We start from the raw sequence: 17377 nt of genomic DNA on the forward strand, positions 1-17377 counted from the left end.
TGGTTGATTATGATTTAACTTTTTTAACTTTAGTTAGTGTGTAATGTTGCTGTTAGAACATAAACAACATCTGCAAAGTTACGACGCTCAAAGTTCAATGCAAAGGAAGATATTTTCTTTTACAGAATTCGCTTTTTAAGGACTACAACAAACGGCTGGTAGGGACTACAACAAACTTCTTCCTGGGTTGGTGACATCACTAACCCTAAAATTTACATAAACCCCGCCCCTGAGAACACACAACAAAGGGGGTGAGGCCATGTTGGGCTGCTTTAGAGAAGAGGAAGAGTTGTTGTAGTAGAGTGTTGTTGTCATGCCGTCATTTTACGCCGGACTGCTTCACAAACGAGGGTCAATTCAACGCTGGATTTGCACAAAAGATTAACATGACGGCACATGCTAGTCGATGAGTTGAATCAACTCCACAGCAACTACATAAATTTATCCACTAACCATTCAGAAACGTCTAGTTTCATTCTAAAAGTTGTAACTTCTTCCTGAGTCTCTCCATCAGTGTCGACTCCGGTTTGAACAATGTAAGGCTGAACACCGTTACTGACAATCCTCATTTTGGCTGCGTGAGATTCTCCAGCTTTGTTGTTGTTGAGCAACCGAAGCGTGAGCTGTTAAAGCTCCGCCCTCTTCTAGAAAGGGGGCCGGCAGCAGCAGCTCATTTGCATTTAAAGGGACACACACAAAAGGGTGTGTTTTTTCTCACACCCAAATAGGGGCAGATTTGACAAGCTATAATAAATGATCTGTGGGGTAGTTTGAGCTGAAACTTCACAGACACATTCTGGGAACAACAGAGACTTATATTACATCTTGAGAAAGGGGCATAACAGGTCCTCTTTAAGAATGTTTATTTTAAGAAGTTTGGAAAATGTTCCTCAGTGCAATTCTTGAAAAAAGTTCTCCAGTCCCTGTTTTTCATAATCCCATGTTCAGAGTCGTGCGTTTCGCTCTGGTTGTTGCTCACACGGGTTCCCGTGGGATTGTCGGTGACAGGATCAGGGGAATTACGGGCGATTCTCTCAGCGCTGCTGAACTCAAATCAGTCTGTGAGAGAGAATGAGAGAAAAGGACATTTCACTCCAAAAGGAGCTCATTTTGTCTTTCTAAATGCTGGGAAATTAATAACAAGAGCTTTGACATGTAGATGCAGTTCATTAAAATAAATCCCACATGAGAGAAAAGTTTAAAACTATGTAGCAAAGTACAACCAAGAGGATATATGAAGGTAAAATCCATTTCAATGGCATAAAATTTTGTAAAAGCTGTTATAAGTGCACCATTCAGAAACGTTTTATGTGCACATTTCATGACCTGCACATTTTTTTTGGTATTGCCTTTCATGTAGTGTGTAATACAGCTGTTTGTGAATGTTTGTGAAAGATTGAAGTGCAGATAAATGGAGTTATTGTCTCCCAGAAGAAAGAATCAATTCTGAACTGCCTGAAACGAGTCGTCAGTAATTCTAGTCTCACTTCCTGCTCAAACCTACGTAGGTTTAAAAAACAAATTTGCATAATGCCAGCCTGTGGTTTTCAATGGCTGCTTTTGAACTGGAATTGATACGGTAAAACCGACGCCATCATTACTGTTCGTATCACTGTATTATCAAGTGCTGAGGAAGATCCAGAGCTGAAATCCATATATGGTAATGGCCATTTGGTTTACAACACGAGCTGTAAGTGGTCGACCAATCACAACAGACTGGGCCATCTGACCAATCAGAGCAAAGCAGGCTCTCGGAAAGGCGGGGTTTTGAGAGACCGGATCCTTTAACGAACCGTTTTAGACACTGTGAAAAGAGCTGATGCTGCAATGTGTATTATGAGAAAGTAAAGTGTTTTTTTTTTTTTTTTTACCTTGGATGCATGTAACTCTGTTGTAGGAGACCTAAAGCCCCAGCTGAAAGCTGTTTTATAGTTTTTCCTGTAGTAGTGTACATATACTTATACTGTAAGTAAAAAAATACTAAGTACTTTATGGAAAAATCAGTGACTGTAATACTGTAAATGTGGCTCTGTGAAAGCAGCTCTTTTGCTGAATGTAGCATATAGGTCTACAAACCGTAAGCGAGCCGCAGTATTCAGTGCTGTCAGACCGTAATGGATGACCAGGGCGGCCCGTCACGTCTGCACAGCAAGATAACACACACTCCTCCTCATACTCTCAGAGAGAACACCAGGGATGAAGAACACCAAATAGCACTGAAAGATAGAAAGAGATGCGCCTCTGTGCTTTCATTGGTCGAGCTTGAGCACATCAAATGGGCTTCACTTTACATTCTACAACATAAATTAGCATTTTTATTACCTTATCCTGAATGAGTGGACAGGACTGGATTTATTCCATTTTGTATTTGTGTGTGTGTGTGTGTGTGTGTTTACTGGATGGAATGAGTGATGATCAACCCGTCCTTCTGAACTCACAACTGGAACAATGAGTGATATACAGCTGTTATCCTTTCTGTTGAAGCATCGCACATCTTGAGTGAATGAAAGCCCCGTGTAGGTCATCTTTGTTCTTATTTATTGTGCTCAGGTGTGTTAGTTAGCTACGTATTGCCTTAGGATGTCATATATGCATTGCACAAGATAGCATTTTATATCCAGAAGTTGCAGGTTTCGAACAATATGAGATGAACTTTCACTTTTCCTCATCTAAAAATGAATATTATGTCATCATTTACTCTCATGTCAATCAAAACCAGTATGAAAACAAAAGAATATAAAACCTCACAGGTATTTAGATAATGACAGAATATTTTTGTGTGTGTGTGTGTTCACATTTTTCTGTGAGCTATCCCTTTAAATTTGACTGTGGTTTGGGCTGATGGAAACAGATCAATGAAACTAATAACAGCTGTGTGTGTTATTTATGTTACAGTTATTGACCTGCTCAGCTTTCCAATACTGAATCAATACTGATCAAAAACAATAGCTGCCAATATTACAATCACCATATGACCACACAGGGAAATTCTCTTCCCTTTTTAATATCTCAATTGTTTCTCAATTGGTTCTCGCAATGAGGTTGGAATGTGTTTTTGGTATTAAAGGTATTGCTTTGAAGTGGTTTAGGTTCTACCTATCTGACAGGACTTTTTCTGTCCACCTTGGTGACTTTGTTTCCTCATCAGCACCCCTTCCATGTGGAGTACCTCAAGGCTCTATTCTTGGCCCAATGTTGTTTTCATTGTAAATACGGCATTTTGTTTCATTGTTATGCTGATGACACATTAATTTATCCAGACAACTTTGGTCAACTCTTGTTGTTTTTTTTAAAATGTGCTCTAGAAGAAACTTGAAACTTGAGGTTAAATGCAGATTGAATGGAGACTTGCTGCGAGAGATGAGAGAAAGAGATGAGAGAAAGATATTGTTACTGAATGACAAATTGACTCACTTGTGTCTGTTTTTATTTATCCAAATGAACTGCAGGAGAAACATCTGAGACGAAGACAGTGTTGTTATTGCAAACTTATAAGAATTAGTTTTCAGTAATTGAAATTAAGCTGAAATAAAGCAAAATGCAAGTATTAGATTAAAAACTTTAAAACCAAAATAAATACATTTGTTTTGAAGTACTAAAATTACCAAAACTGAAATAAAAATAAGCTAAATGTAAATAGAACTAAACAACAAAACCTAATAAAAATGACAAAAGCATGTAACAGAATTACCAAAACTTAAACTAAAAATAAAATAAAAAAACGGAATGAAAATATAAAAATAAACACTAATTCAAAATATTAATGAATACTAAAATAGTATATAAATTATTACTAAAATAACACTGGACAAAGATGATACTTAAACGAGAGCTTGTTTAAGCTTTGCTCATAAATCGAGTTTATAGAGTCAGCAGGTGCAGGTCATGATATTTTGGTCTTATTTTCAGCATAAAGTATTTGGATTTGTTCTAGTTTATTGTGGGCTTGTTTTTTGTTAGCTTGGTTTTCTGATAAGATCTGGCAACACAAATTAGTCTAGGCTCATACCGCTCTCCCTGTGATTACTGAACTGTGTGTACGTCTTTGTGTGTGTACAAAACAGGATTAAGGTGAACTTACAACTGAATTTAGCTGCAGTGTGGACAGCCTTAGTTGTGATGGGATAAGGAGCTAGAGATTGCATTGTGTCAATGAATGTCCTCACAAAGATAGGGGTACAAGAATGAGTGTGTGTGAAGTATGTGGTTTCATGATGATGATGGTGAACTGCTAATATCCCTCTGTATGTGTCTTCAGGCAGCGTGGTGTATCTGGGAATGATGGTGGGTGCCTTCTTCTGGGGCGGTCTGTCAGATAAGGTGGGCCGACGGCAGTGTCTGCTGGTGTGTATGTCAGTCAACGGATTCTTCGCCTTCCTGTCGTCCTTCGTTCAGGGCTACAGCACCTTCCTCTTCTGCAGGATGCTCTCGGGATTCGGGTGAGTCTCATATTCCATGAGGATGGAGAAAACAATCTATCTTCTAACACTTTATTACAATAGTACACTTTAGACCTTCTGCTAACTATAAGTATATTTGCAACTAAATGTCAACTTATTCTACTAACACTAACGCTAACAGTCTACTATTACTCTAATGAGAGTTTCATTTTTGGGTGTACTGTCCCTTTAAGAAAAGACACTACAGGTGAATAGGGTAAAATAAATTATTAAACATCACTTCCCCTGTTGATTAATCACAGTACATTATAACAATAGTTTTGTATTACAAGTTTTATAAAATTTAAATATGCAAATGATCCATTATGTAATTAAATATGCACTAATTTGCATATGTTTCCAGAACAGAACTCTCAACACTGGATAAAGCCAAAGGTTGAAAATTCATGTTTCATTTTGTTGACAGAAAAAAAAAACTAAAAAAAAAAGATTCACCATGTTTTAGAAATATAAAATATTGTATTAAACCAGGCGACTGATATATGAACAAACCCCCCAAAAATATCCTTCAGAATATAGAAAAGTTTTAAGACTGATATAGTAAAGCTGCTGAAGTGGAGATTCCTGACTAAAATTCACTGCGTTGAAATCTACAGACACAAATAGATAAAGTGCAAAAAAGAATAAAGACTTAAATGTGTTTTATTGAATCCAAAAGGTTTTAATTATATTTTGCTACATATAAAGGTATTTTAAAGATTTTGAAGTGTCAAAAGGTAATTTGGTTTAACCGTCCAAAGGCCAATACAGTTATTTCATTTGTGATTAAAACATTTTAAAATGTAATAAATGTATATATTTTTTATTCTGGCATGATTTTATAACATCATATATCAACATAGTGCAAAATGGTATTAAAAATTATGTGTAGAAGTCGTTGCTTTGCTATGAGAAAGAATGTCCGGAAAAATGAATTTCACTGATGTCATTCGGAGTAACCAATATAAAGGGACCATTTTGGATCAAGTCATGCAATCAATATCATGTGACAGGATGTGACATCATTCAGACACCTGCAAAGGACCACATGGTTGTGAAGCAAAGTAACTAACTCTCTTTTAACTGTTTGAAAAATCCTTGTTTTCACTTACACATGTCCTGAAACATCAGGTCATTTGGTACAACCGCTATAAAACATGGAAAATGTTGTAATATTTTAAAAACTTGTACTAAATATAAAATGTTTGATTGTCCTTTTGCTAGCTAGCTAGATATCAGCCTGTTAGCATTGTTTGAAAATATCGTCATTTGGTATTAACCAAAAGTGTCATTCGGTAAAACCGAAATTTTGGTTAAACCGACTTTTTTGGTGACAAATTTTATCCAACTTGTAAAAAATGACAAAATCAGTGTTAATTGATTATAAAAACCACATAATCTCATTGTTAACACTTAATAAAACTTCAAAATTAATTATATCTCCATTATGTTTTTTTTACACTTTTAAAACCTTATTCGTCAATGACCCATTCATAAAATATGCATTAAATGTATTATACGTTTAAATGTCTGCATTTTCTGTACTGTAAAAGAATAGCAAATAAAGTTGCTACCCATTTCCCAGCATTCCTACTTTTTGAACTATTAAGTAGGAACTAAAAGGCAGCAAATGTTTTGAAATTGTCATTGTTTCACTCCTCAGAACGTCAAACCACACTAGACTGATTTATAGTGACTTTTAACAATAAATTGCAAGAAAATCCTGAGGATTTATGTTTATAATTTCATATGTGCTCAACTTGAAATCAGCCTTTGATTTTGATGTCATATGGATGTATGATGCCATGCAAGTGGTTAAAATGAATAAACATTTATTGTTAAGCAAATGATGCATCAGTGAGTCAGTGGTGCATGATAAGTAAATCTGTTTGCAAATGTTTATAGAGACAGATGAAGTGTGTAAAACACTGAAATGATCTGTTCTGATAATCATACACCTGCAAAACAAACGCAAGCCTTGACATTTTGTTTCTTTTGAATCATCTTCTGAGCATTGGACTACTTCAGAAGCTGGAAATATCCCGTAGGAATATCCTGAATACAATGAATACTGCGCAACCCCATCATGTCTGTCCTCCTGTCTGCTGTCTGAGAACAAAAGTCGTTTTAAACACACTGATAAAGACTCAGAGCGACACACTGACTCACAGTCAGTCAGACTCTTTCTGTCTCTCTTCAAGCACTTCTGCAATGTCACAGTTGTTTTAACCTCCTGGCACAGACCCATAATGTAAGAGGAGAGAGAGGGTTTTATTGCTAATTGAATTTCAGCGTGGTCTCCTGGCCTTCAGCAGTGCAGTGACTCCAGACTGAATCAGTGCTGCAGCGCAATCACTGCGGCCCATCTGAACCAGGGTCAGAGGTCACACAGACTGAAACAGACTACAGGCCCATGTGTTCAAAAATAGCTAGATGCATCACAAAGGAGGAACATAAGACAATTTATTCATTTTTTAACTTTGCTGATTTTATTTGATGAGATCTATCTATCTATCTATCTATCTATCTATCTTTAGTATTGGCGGTGCGGTTCCCATCGTATTCTCGTACTTTGCGGAGTTTCTGGCCCGTGAGAAGCGTGGCGAACACCTGAGCTGGCTGTGCATGTTCTGGATGGTGGGCGGGATCTATGCCTCGGCCATGGCCTGGGCCATTATACCACACTACGGTGAGTGACAGCACCAACCGACCAATCCTAAAGCTCTGCTACTACTGTATATCCAGCTTTCACATCCATCACCAGTAGAAACAGTGAGCTGTAAGGCTGCTTTGCATTGACATGATTTCAAATTCTTTCTTTTTTTTTTCAGAAACAAGTGTATATTTGTGCATGCAGAATGCACATTAAACAAGATTACAGCTTCCCCTTAAATAAATATGGTGATGCAATGCAAAGGTGACGGTCACAGGGTTGCTAAAGTGTTGCTAAATGGTTGCTAGTATGTTTTCAAGGTGACTTACTCCAACTGGTTATTTTGTTTTCTTTTATGTCTATGGAAGCTTGTTTCCGCTACTAAATAAAATAATTAAAAAGGTATTTGCGACTTTTTTCTCACAGTTCTGACTTTTTCCTCATAATTGCAAGATATAAAGTCAGAATTGCGAGTTATAAAGTCAGAATTGGGAGTTATAAAATCAGAATTGTGAGTTATAAAGTCAGAATTATGTGATATAAAGTCAGAATCACAAGTTATAAAGTCAGAATTGCGTGTTATAAAGTCAGAATTGCGAGTTATAAAATCAGAATTGCGAGTTATAAAGTCAGAATTATGTGATATAAAGTCAGAATTGCGAGATATAAAGTCAGAATCACGAGTTATAAAGTCAGAATTGCGAGTTATAAAGTCAGAATTGGGAGTTATAAAGTCAGAATTATGTGATATAAAGTCAGAATTGCGAGATATAAAGTCAAAATCACGAGTTATAAAGTCAGAATTGCGAGTTATAAAGTCAGAATTGGGAGTTATAAAGTCAGAATTATGTGATATAAAGTCAGAATTGCGAGTTATAAAGTCAAAATCACGAGTTATAAAGTCAGAATTGCGAGTTATAAAGTCAGAATTGGGAGTTATAAAGTCAGAATTATGTGATATAAAGTCAGAATTGCGAGTTATAAAGTCAGAATTGTGAGTTATAAAGTCAGAATTATGTGATATAAAGTCAGAATTGCAAGTTACAAAGTAAGGGTTATGTGATATAAAGTCAGAATTGCGAGTTATAAAATCAGAATTGTGAGTTATAAAGTCAGAATTATGTGATATAAAGTCAGAATCACAAGTTATAAAGTCAGAATTGCGTGTTATAAAGTCAGAATTGCGAGTTATAAAGTCAGAATTATGTGATATAAAGTCAGAATTGCGAGATATAAAGTCAGAATCACGAGTTATAAAGTCAGAATTGCGAGTTATAAAGTCAGAATTGGGAGTTATAAAGTCAGAATTATGTGATATAAAGTCAGAATTGCGAGTTATAAAGTCAGAATTGTGAGTTATAAAGTCAGAATTATGTGATATAAAGTCAGAATTGCGAGATATAAAGTCAAAATCACGAGTTATAAAGTCAGAATTGCGAGTTATAAAGTCAGAATTGGGAGTTATAAAGTCAAAATCACGAGTTATAAAGTCAGAATTATGTGATATAAAGTCAGAATTGCGAGTTATAAAGTCAAAATCACGAGTTATAAAGTCAGAATTGCGAGTTATAAAGTCAGAATTGGGAGTTATAAAGTCAGAATTATGTGATATAAAGTCAGAATTGCGAGTTATAAAATCAGAATTGTGAGTTATAAAGTCAGAATTATGTGATATAAAGTCAGAATCACAAGTTATAAAGTCAGAATTGCGTGTTATAAAGTCAGAATTGCGAGTTATAAAGTCAGAATTGCGAGTTATAAAGTCAAAATTGCGTGATATAAAGTCAGAATTGCGAGTTATAAAGTCAGAATTGTGAGTTATAAAGTCAGAATTATGTGATATAAAGTCAGAATTGCAAGTTACAAAGTCAGGATTATGTGATATAAAGTCAGAATTGCGAGTTATAAAATCAGAATTGTGAGTTATAAAGTCAGAATTATGTGATATAAAGTCAGAATCACAAGTCATAAAGTCAGAATTGCGAGTTATAAAGTCAGAATTATGTGATATAAAGTCAGAATTGCGAGTTATAAAGTCAGAATTGTGAGTTATAAAGTCAGAATTATGTGATATAAAGTCAGAATTGCAAGTTACAAAGTAAGGGTTATGTGATATAAAGTCAGAATTGCGAGTTATAAAATCAGAATTGTGAGTTATAAAGTCAGAATTATGTGATATAAAGTCAGAATCACAAGTTATAAAGTCAGAATTGCGTGTTATAAAGTCAGAATTGCGAGTTATAAAGTCAGAATTGCGAGTTATAAAGTCAAAATTGCGTGATATAAAGTCAGAATTGCGAGTTATAAAGTCAGAATTGTGAGTTATAAAGTCAGAATTATGTGATATAAAGTCAGAATTGCAAGTTACAAAGTCAGGATTATGTGATATAAAGTCAGAATTGCGAGTTATAAAATCAGAATTGTGAGTTATAAAGTCAGAATTATGTGATATAAAGTCAGAATTGCAAGTCATAAAGTCAGAATTGTGAGTTATAAAGTCAGAATTATGTGATATAAAGTCAGAATTGCGAGTTATAAAGTCAGAATTGTGAGTTATAAAGTCAGAATTATGTGATATAAAGTCAGAATCACAAGTCATAAAGTCAGAATTGCGAGTTATAAAGTCAGAATTATGTGATATAAAGTCAGAATTGCGAGTTATAAAGTCAGAATTGTGAGTTATAAAGTCAGAATTATGTGATATAAAGTCAGAATTGCAAGTTACAAAGTAAGGGTTATGTGATATAAAGTCAGAATTGCGAGTTATAAAATCAGAATTGTGAGTTATAAAGTCAGAATTATGTGATATAAAGTCAGAATCACAAGTTATAAAGTCAGAATTGCGTGTTATAAAGTCAGAATTGCGAGTTATAAAGTCAGAATTGCGAGTTATAAAGTCAAAATTGCGTGATATAAAGTCAGAATTGCGAGTTATAAAGTCAGAATTATGTGATATAAAGTCAGAATTGCAAGTTACAAAGTCAGGATTATGTGATATAAAGTCAGAATTGCGAGTTATAAAATCAGAATTGTGAGTTATAAAGTCAGAATTATGTGATATAAAGTCAGAATCACAAGTCATAAAGTCAGAATTGCGAGTTATAAAGTCAGAATTATGTGATATAAAGTCAGAATTGCGAGTTATAAAATCAGAATTGCGAGTTATAAAGTCAGAATTATGTGATATAAAGTCAGAATCACGAGTTATAAAGTCAGAATTATGTGATATAAAGTCAGAATCACAAGTTATAAAGTCAGAATTGCGTGTTATAAAGTCAGAATTGCGTGTTATAAAGTCGGAATTGCGAGTTATAAAATCAGAATTGCGAGTTATAAAGTCAGAATTATGTGATATAAAATCAGAATTGTGAGTTATATAGTCAGATATAAAGTCCCAATTCTGACATTTTTTCTCACAATTGCATGTTTTTATCGCGTTTTATTCTGACTCAGAATCGCGAGAAAAAAAGTGAGAATTGTGAGATAAAAAGTCGCAATTACCTTCCATAAATATCACACATCAACACCAAACAAGATGCAATTTGTTGAGAATGAGACAAATGTTTGTGCTGATATCACATAACTGATCCTCTGGGAAATGTTTCATGCTCTTCTGCTTTACGGGAAGCCTGTCTGTCCTTCATCATCTCATTATGAGAGGATGATGGGTAATTTTCCGTGAGAGAGTGTAAACAAGAGCAGATATAAGGGGCTGCTGGTCTTCTGCGAGATACTGTGCTGGTAATTGAGGTCAATTGATTAGCGTCTCTTGTTTTAGCACCGTTTCTGTGGTCAGGAGGCAGCGGCGTGTGCTGAATGGTTCTGCCGCAATGCCTTCATCACTGCAGGAGTGGGGCGAGAGGCAGGTGAAGGACTTCGGCGGCGGTGAAACCGTTTAAGTGTGTGTGTGTTCTGCATATCCTCCAACTTTTGTTCTGAAGTAGAAATGAATACTGTCAGGATAAAAAGTTGCTGTTGCGTATCTGAGCTGGCATGCTAACTATAAACTAGTGTGTGGCATTAGCTTCAGTTTTTGGCGATGCTGGTCTTTTGTTAGCTGGTTAAGATAATAATTGTTTCTGAACCTATTTAACAAGTGTAGCCATGCTGGTCACCAGTCTAAATTAACATTATAAGTCAGTGTTCAGTTGTTAAGCACTGGTTTAGCTGGTCTGTGCTGGTTTGTGATGAAGCTGGAGCTGCAGTGAATACCGATGTGCTGCGTTATTCACTGTGTTGTGCTGGTGTGTCTCTCTAGAGTCAGTGGTCCATGAACACACTCCATTACACACATAATCTATATAATGAGATTCTCTATGGTGACTGATAAACACGCACCCGTGGGGTTATTCCTCTCTCTCTCACACACGCACACACACACACACACACAGAGCGCTGCGGCCCTGTAATGAGTGTTATTGCCACTGCCAAAAAGTGATCCAGTCTTATTGCCTTTTTAACTGGAGCACATGTGCTTTTGTGCCAGATATTGATCCGGTCTGGAACGAACACATCTGTGTGAGACTCCACATAATGATCTTATAATGATATATAATGATATATAATGATATATATATATATATATATATATATATATATAAAACTGCTCAAGAAGTTAATGCTGGTTTTGATAGAAAGGTGTCAGAATACACAGTGCATCACAGGATGTTGCGTATGGGGCTGCACAGCTGCAGACCAGCCAGGGTACCCATGATGACCCCTGTTCACCACCGAAAGTGCCAACAGTGGGCATGCACAGTAAAATCCCCAGAGTTAAATCAACTCTGCTCAGAGTACATATGGTCCCTCTCTAAATAGTGTTAAAGTAACACTGAAGCAGAGTTAAAGTTAATCAGATAATTAAGCAATTACTTAAGTGATGATTGAACATTAATGATGAACACCTGCTCTTAACAAGCAGAATCAAGCAGAACTGACTTCAGCCACAGCCTTAGATGAAATCAACTGAAGATAAAAGACATTAAAACTCTCAAGATCTGATTAAAAGATCTGATTCACTTATTACTAACCAGATTGACTTTATTTCTGTCAGACGTCTAAAGAAGTTCTTATTGAGAATTAACAGCGTTTTAGATGTTGGTGTTTTATTGGTCAAAAAATTATGCCACCATCATGGTGGTCAGGGTTTGTTTTAGTTGGGCTCTTGACACTTTTGTGTCTATAAAATATTTTGTGTTTGAGCAATTGCAATAGTGTTTCACAACAAACACTTGTACATTGATAAATCAAAAGACTGAGGAGCAGATCTGCTTGAATTTCCTGCTTGAAAGCCCTTTCAAATAAACATCACAAAGAGGGCTCTTTCTCTTTGGTTTCTTGACTGAGATTCGGCTATTGCAAAATTGCAACAACAACAAAAAAAAAAATCCATTAAACAAATGCCACTGTAACGCTTCAATGCTAAAAATGAGCAACTCTTACCACTCAGGCTTATACATGAAAACATAGCATACAATCCTCAACAGTGGTGACAATAATTATTCATACTGCAGTGCATGATAGGAGTTTTGTCCTATGGTGATACCCAGCATGCATTGCAGCGTGAAGCGTTTTTTTTATGACCATTGTTGAGATTCATATGCTGATTCTTGATGTCTGTGTGTGTCTAAGTGATGCAGTAGTTCAAAAAAAAAAATTAAAAAAATATTCAAATTATTCAATATATCTGTTTGCTGCAACACTTTCTTCTCATGCTGTAGTTTCACAGGGTTGGTAATGCAAAACCAAAATGTATAAATGACAAAACATATGATCAGTTGCTTTGGATGCAATCAGGCAAGCTCACAATGACTATATTATCATAACAACAGCTAATATCTGCTCACTGTAAAATTCTGACCTCACTGCTTTACAACAACATATGCATCGTTGCAGATAAATATCTAACGTAGAAAAGTCAAGAGTCAAGAGCCCAACTTAAGCAAATGCTGATCTCCCTGATGGTGGCTTTGTTTCTTTTCTTTTCTTTTCTTTTCTTGACCAATAAAACAATTCTGTAGATGTGTGAAAATAAAGTCATTCTGGTTGAAGTGAAGCTGGTAATGCTGTTTGTGGAGTTGTTTAATCAGATCTTCAGAGATTTCACGATTTTTATCTTCAGTTGATTTCATCTAAGGCTGTGACTGAAGTCAGTTGTAGTTCTTGTGTTTCTCTTTTCTTCAGTGATTCTGCTTGTTAACAGCAGGTGTTCATCACTAATGCTCAATCATCACTTAATTAATTGCTTAATTATCTCATTAACTTTAACTCTGCTTCAGTGTTATTTTAACACTATTTAGAGAGGGACCAAATGCACTCTGAATAGAGTTGATTTAACTCTGGGGATTTTGCTGTGTGTGAGCATCAGAACTGGACCACAGAGCAATGGAAGAAGGTGGCCTGGTCTCATGAATCATGTTTTCTTTTACATCACGTGGATGGCCGGGTGCGGGTGCGTTGCTTACCTGGGGAACACATGTCACTAGGATGCACTATGGGAAGAAGGCAAGCTGGCGGAGGCAGTGTGATGCTTTGGGCAATGTTCTGCTGGGAAACCTTTGGTCCTGCTATCCATGTGGATGTTACTTTGACACGTACCACCTACCTAAGCATTGTTACAGACCATGTACACCCTTTCATGGAAACGGTATTCCCTGGTGGCTGTGGCTTCTTTCAGCAGGTTAATGCATCCTGCCACAAAGCAAAAATGGTTCAGGAATGGTTTGAGGAGCACAACAACGAGTTTGAGGTGTTGACTTGGCCTCCAAATTCCCCAGATCTCAATCCAATCGAGCATCTGTGAGATGTGCTGAACAAACAAGTCTGATCCATGGAGGCTCCACCTCACAACTTACAGGACTTAAAGGATCTGCTGCTAACATCTTGGTGTCATATATATTATAAGGGTGTAATGGTACATGTATTCGTCCCGAAACGCATGGACGCCATGGTTCGGTTCACGCAGTTAGATGACGAATACAGTCAGTCACAGGCAATTCACACTCCAACCCAGAAGGGGGCGTTTGCGATATTGCAACGCTGTTTGCTAACTGCCACAACTGGAAAAAGTGCAGACTCTTACTGTATGATGATGACTACTGACTCATTTGAGTTATATTTTCTCTAAGAAATTTTAGAAGAAACATCTGAGATGAACATTTTACTTTTAAATGAGACATAAATGAGTATATTATTATGTGCCCTGAGCTCTGAAAGAGCAATCTTTGAGATATTAGTGTACTTGAAACCATCTGGGCACATTTGGCTCACCATATTTATGTAGTTATATATACACAGTATTTCTGATCTTGTATATTGTTTAGGATGGAGATGTGGCGTAAGAGAGAGAGGTTGTGAGTGAGCAGGTTCTAAGGATGTAATATTAACTTTCCTCTCAGTGGTGATGTTTCTGTGTGTCCCCTATGGCCTCTTACAGCCAAGAGTGAGTAATTGCATTAGAATCTAGAAGACATTAGTGTTTAGAGGCTACAGGGCTATGTGTGTGTGTGTGTGTGTGTGTGTGTGTGTGTGTGTGTGTGTGTGTGTGTGTGTTAATAAAAATATAAAATGAACCCTTGAACAAACACAGTTTGTATGGTATAAAAATCATGTCTATGGAAAGTCCCCACAAAGATACCGAAACCTAACGTGTGTGTATAATTTTAATTTGCTGATGTTTTTATGTTTGTATGTATATAATTATCATTATTTAACTATCAATTAAAATATTTATGCAATACATTCATTTTCTGTAAAAAAAAATATTTGCTTTTTTTTTTTTTTTTTTATTATTATTTTATATTATTTTTATATTATTTTATTTTTAGGTTTGCAGGCTTTGTCCCCCATACAGTCCCATACAACTCCTGAAGTTTGTACTGTGTATATTGAAAGTAAAAACAAACATTTTTTAGGGGAATTAAAAGGAAGTTCTCCCAAAAGTGAAAATTCTATCATCATGCATGTCATTTGCTCTTCAGCATACTTTGCAAAGCAAACTTTTTTTATCAGCTTTTGACACATGAGAATCAACTTCAGAAAGCTTGTAATATGCCGCACAAATCATACGCGCTACTCATCAGCTAGTCCTCATCTACTGTCATTGCACTGAAAAGAGCAGCTTGAACATTCTGCTAAACTCCATTTGTGTCTGAAGTGACATGAGAGTGAGTAAATGATGACAGAATTTTCCTTTAAACATCTTTTTTCTGGTCTAAGGCCTTTCTGTCCTCTGAGGCATCTTCGTTTTTTACTCTCCGTTCCCCCGCAGCTGTCCTGTAAGCATCTTGCTCAGCTCCATCGCTCACTGTTTCTCAGTTTGTGAATAAAACACACTGCGTCTCCAGCCACACACACACACCATATGGTGCCGCGCCGCCTCTAGACATTCTCCGCAGCGTCAGAGAGCAGCAGCCATGTGGAAAATGATACCAACTTTAATGATTATTTTTCAGTGAGAGTGTGTTTTTTCAGCAGTATTACTCCTGCAGGCATTCCTAATCGACTCCTCTTCACACACACACACCAAAACAAACTTATTCACTGTGAAATTTAGATGCGGAGGCTTTCAAAGGCTTTTGTGGGAATCACTTTTGCGTATTTTGTGTTGTGCTGAACCGCATTTGCTTGTGTCACCAACAAAACCAAAAAAACACCATGGTACTGTGTAGGGCTATTATTGTAAACAATAATATTCTATTTCAAATGCATGAATAATACTGTACTATTAAAATAACTTGACACGTACTTGACATTTTTTGAACACCAAAAGTTTTATTTATTTATTTTACACAGATCATTTATTATAACTTGTCAAATTTGCCCCTATTTGGGTGTGAGCAAAAAAAATTGTGTGTCCCTTTAAATGCAAATGCGCTGCTGCTCCCGGCCCCCTTTCCAGAAGAGGGCGGAGCTTTAACAGCTTGTGCTTCGGTTGCTCAACAACAACAAAGCTGGAGAATCTCACGCAGCCAAAATGAGGATTGTCAGTAACGGTGTTCAGCCTTACATTGTTCAAACCGGAGTCGACACTGATGGAGAGACTCAGGATGAAGTTACAACTTTTAGAATGAAACTGGACGTTTCTGAATGGTTAGTGGATAAATTTATGTAGCTGCTGTGGAGTTGATTCAACTCATCGACTAGCATGTGCCGTCATGTTAATCTTTTGTGCAAATCCAGCGTTGAATTGATCCTCGTTTGTGAAGCAGTCCGGCGTAAAATGACGGCATGGTAACAACACTCTACTACAACAACTCTTCCTCTTCTCTAAAGCAGCCCAACATGGCCTCAGCCTCTTTGTTGTGTGTTCTCGGGGGCGGGGTTTATGTAAAAATTGGGGTTTGATGTCACCACTAACTCGGGAAGAAGCTCGTTGTAGTCCCTACCAGCTGTTTGTTGTAGTCCTTATACAGAGAAAATATCTCTCTTTGCATTGAACTTTGAGCGTCGTAACTTTGCAGATGTTGTTTATGATCAAACAGCAACATTACACACTAACTGAAGTTAAAAAAGTGAAATCATAATCAATCTTTTTCTCTCTCTGTGTGATCAGGCTGGAGCTTCAGTATGGGTTCAGCGTATCAGTTCCACAGTTGGCGGGTGTTTGTGGTGGTCTGCGCTCTGCCCTGCGTCTCTGCAGTCGTTGCGCTCACGTTCATGCCAGAGAGTCCACGCTTCTACCTGGAGGTAATGACAGTGTTCATGTTCACATGTGAGATTTTTTTACTGTTATTTAAAGGGATAGTTCACCCTAAAATGAAAATGAACTCATCATTTCCTCACCCTGGTGTTGTTCTAATGCCGTATGCTCTGCTTTCTTTTATCGACCACAAAAGAAGAGTTTGTGTGCGCGTTAGTATAATGACAGCAAAAGTATCACAGAATGATCCCATGCCATATATTCCTAGTGAAATTTAATGTATTATTTAACGAAATTCTTGACCTTGACATTCATATGTCTCTGAAGTTGTGGGAAATTAACAAAAACACAAGAAGTATGAGCTCAAATATAAGAGTTTTATTAGTGTCACATGTTTTGATCATTACATCGTTCCGTATTTCATAGTTTTCATCACTGAACTATTATTTAAATATGAGGAAAATGGGCAGGAATTAAAAAAACAAGATGTACAAAATTTTGCCTGCTAGTGTAGCAATAGGTTTTGCCTGCAAATTGTAAACTCTATTACCACATAGCTCTATATATAAGGCCCTATTTTAACAATCTAAGTGCGTGTCCAAATCCACTTTTGCTAGTTTAATGACGGGAAAAGTGGTTGGTGTG

The 17377-nt window shown here is 36.5% G+C and overlaps 1 protein-coding gene across 1 annotated transcript in view; it reads left to right on the forward strand.

Annotated features, from left to right (window-relative positions):
- LOC127504073 (synaptic vesicle glycoprotein 2C-like) overlaps positions 1-17377 on the forward strand; it is a 50885-nt gene that overhangs the window by 18065 nt on the left and 15443 nt on the right. Inside the window, exons 3-5 of the mRNA XM_051878422.1 lie at positions 4259-4439; positions 6977-7128; positions 16646-16779. Coding sequence (XP_051734382.1) covers positions 4259-4439; positions 6977-7128; positions 16646-16779 — 467 coding nt within the window. The remainder of the gene's footprint in view (positions 1-4258; positions 4440-6976; positions 7129-16645; positions 16780-17377) is intronic.

The sequence above is a fragment of the Ctenopharyngodon idella genome, chromosome 21, assembly GCF_019924925.1.
Source record: "Ctenopharyngodon idella isolate HZGC_01 chromosome 21, HZGC01, whole genome shotgun sequence".
In the NCBI taxonomy this organism is placed as follows: Eukaryota; Metazoa; Chordata; class Actinopteri; order Cypriniformes; family Xenocyprididae; genus Ctenopharyngodon; species Ctenopharyngodon idella.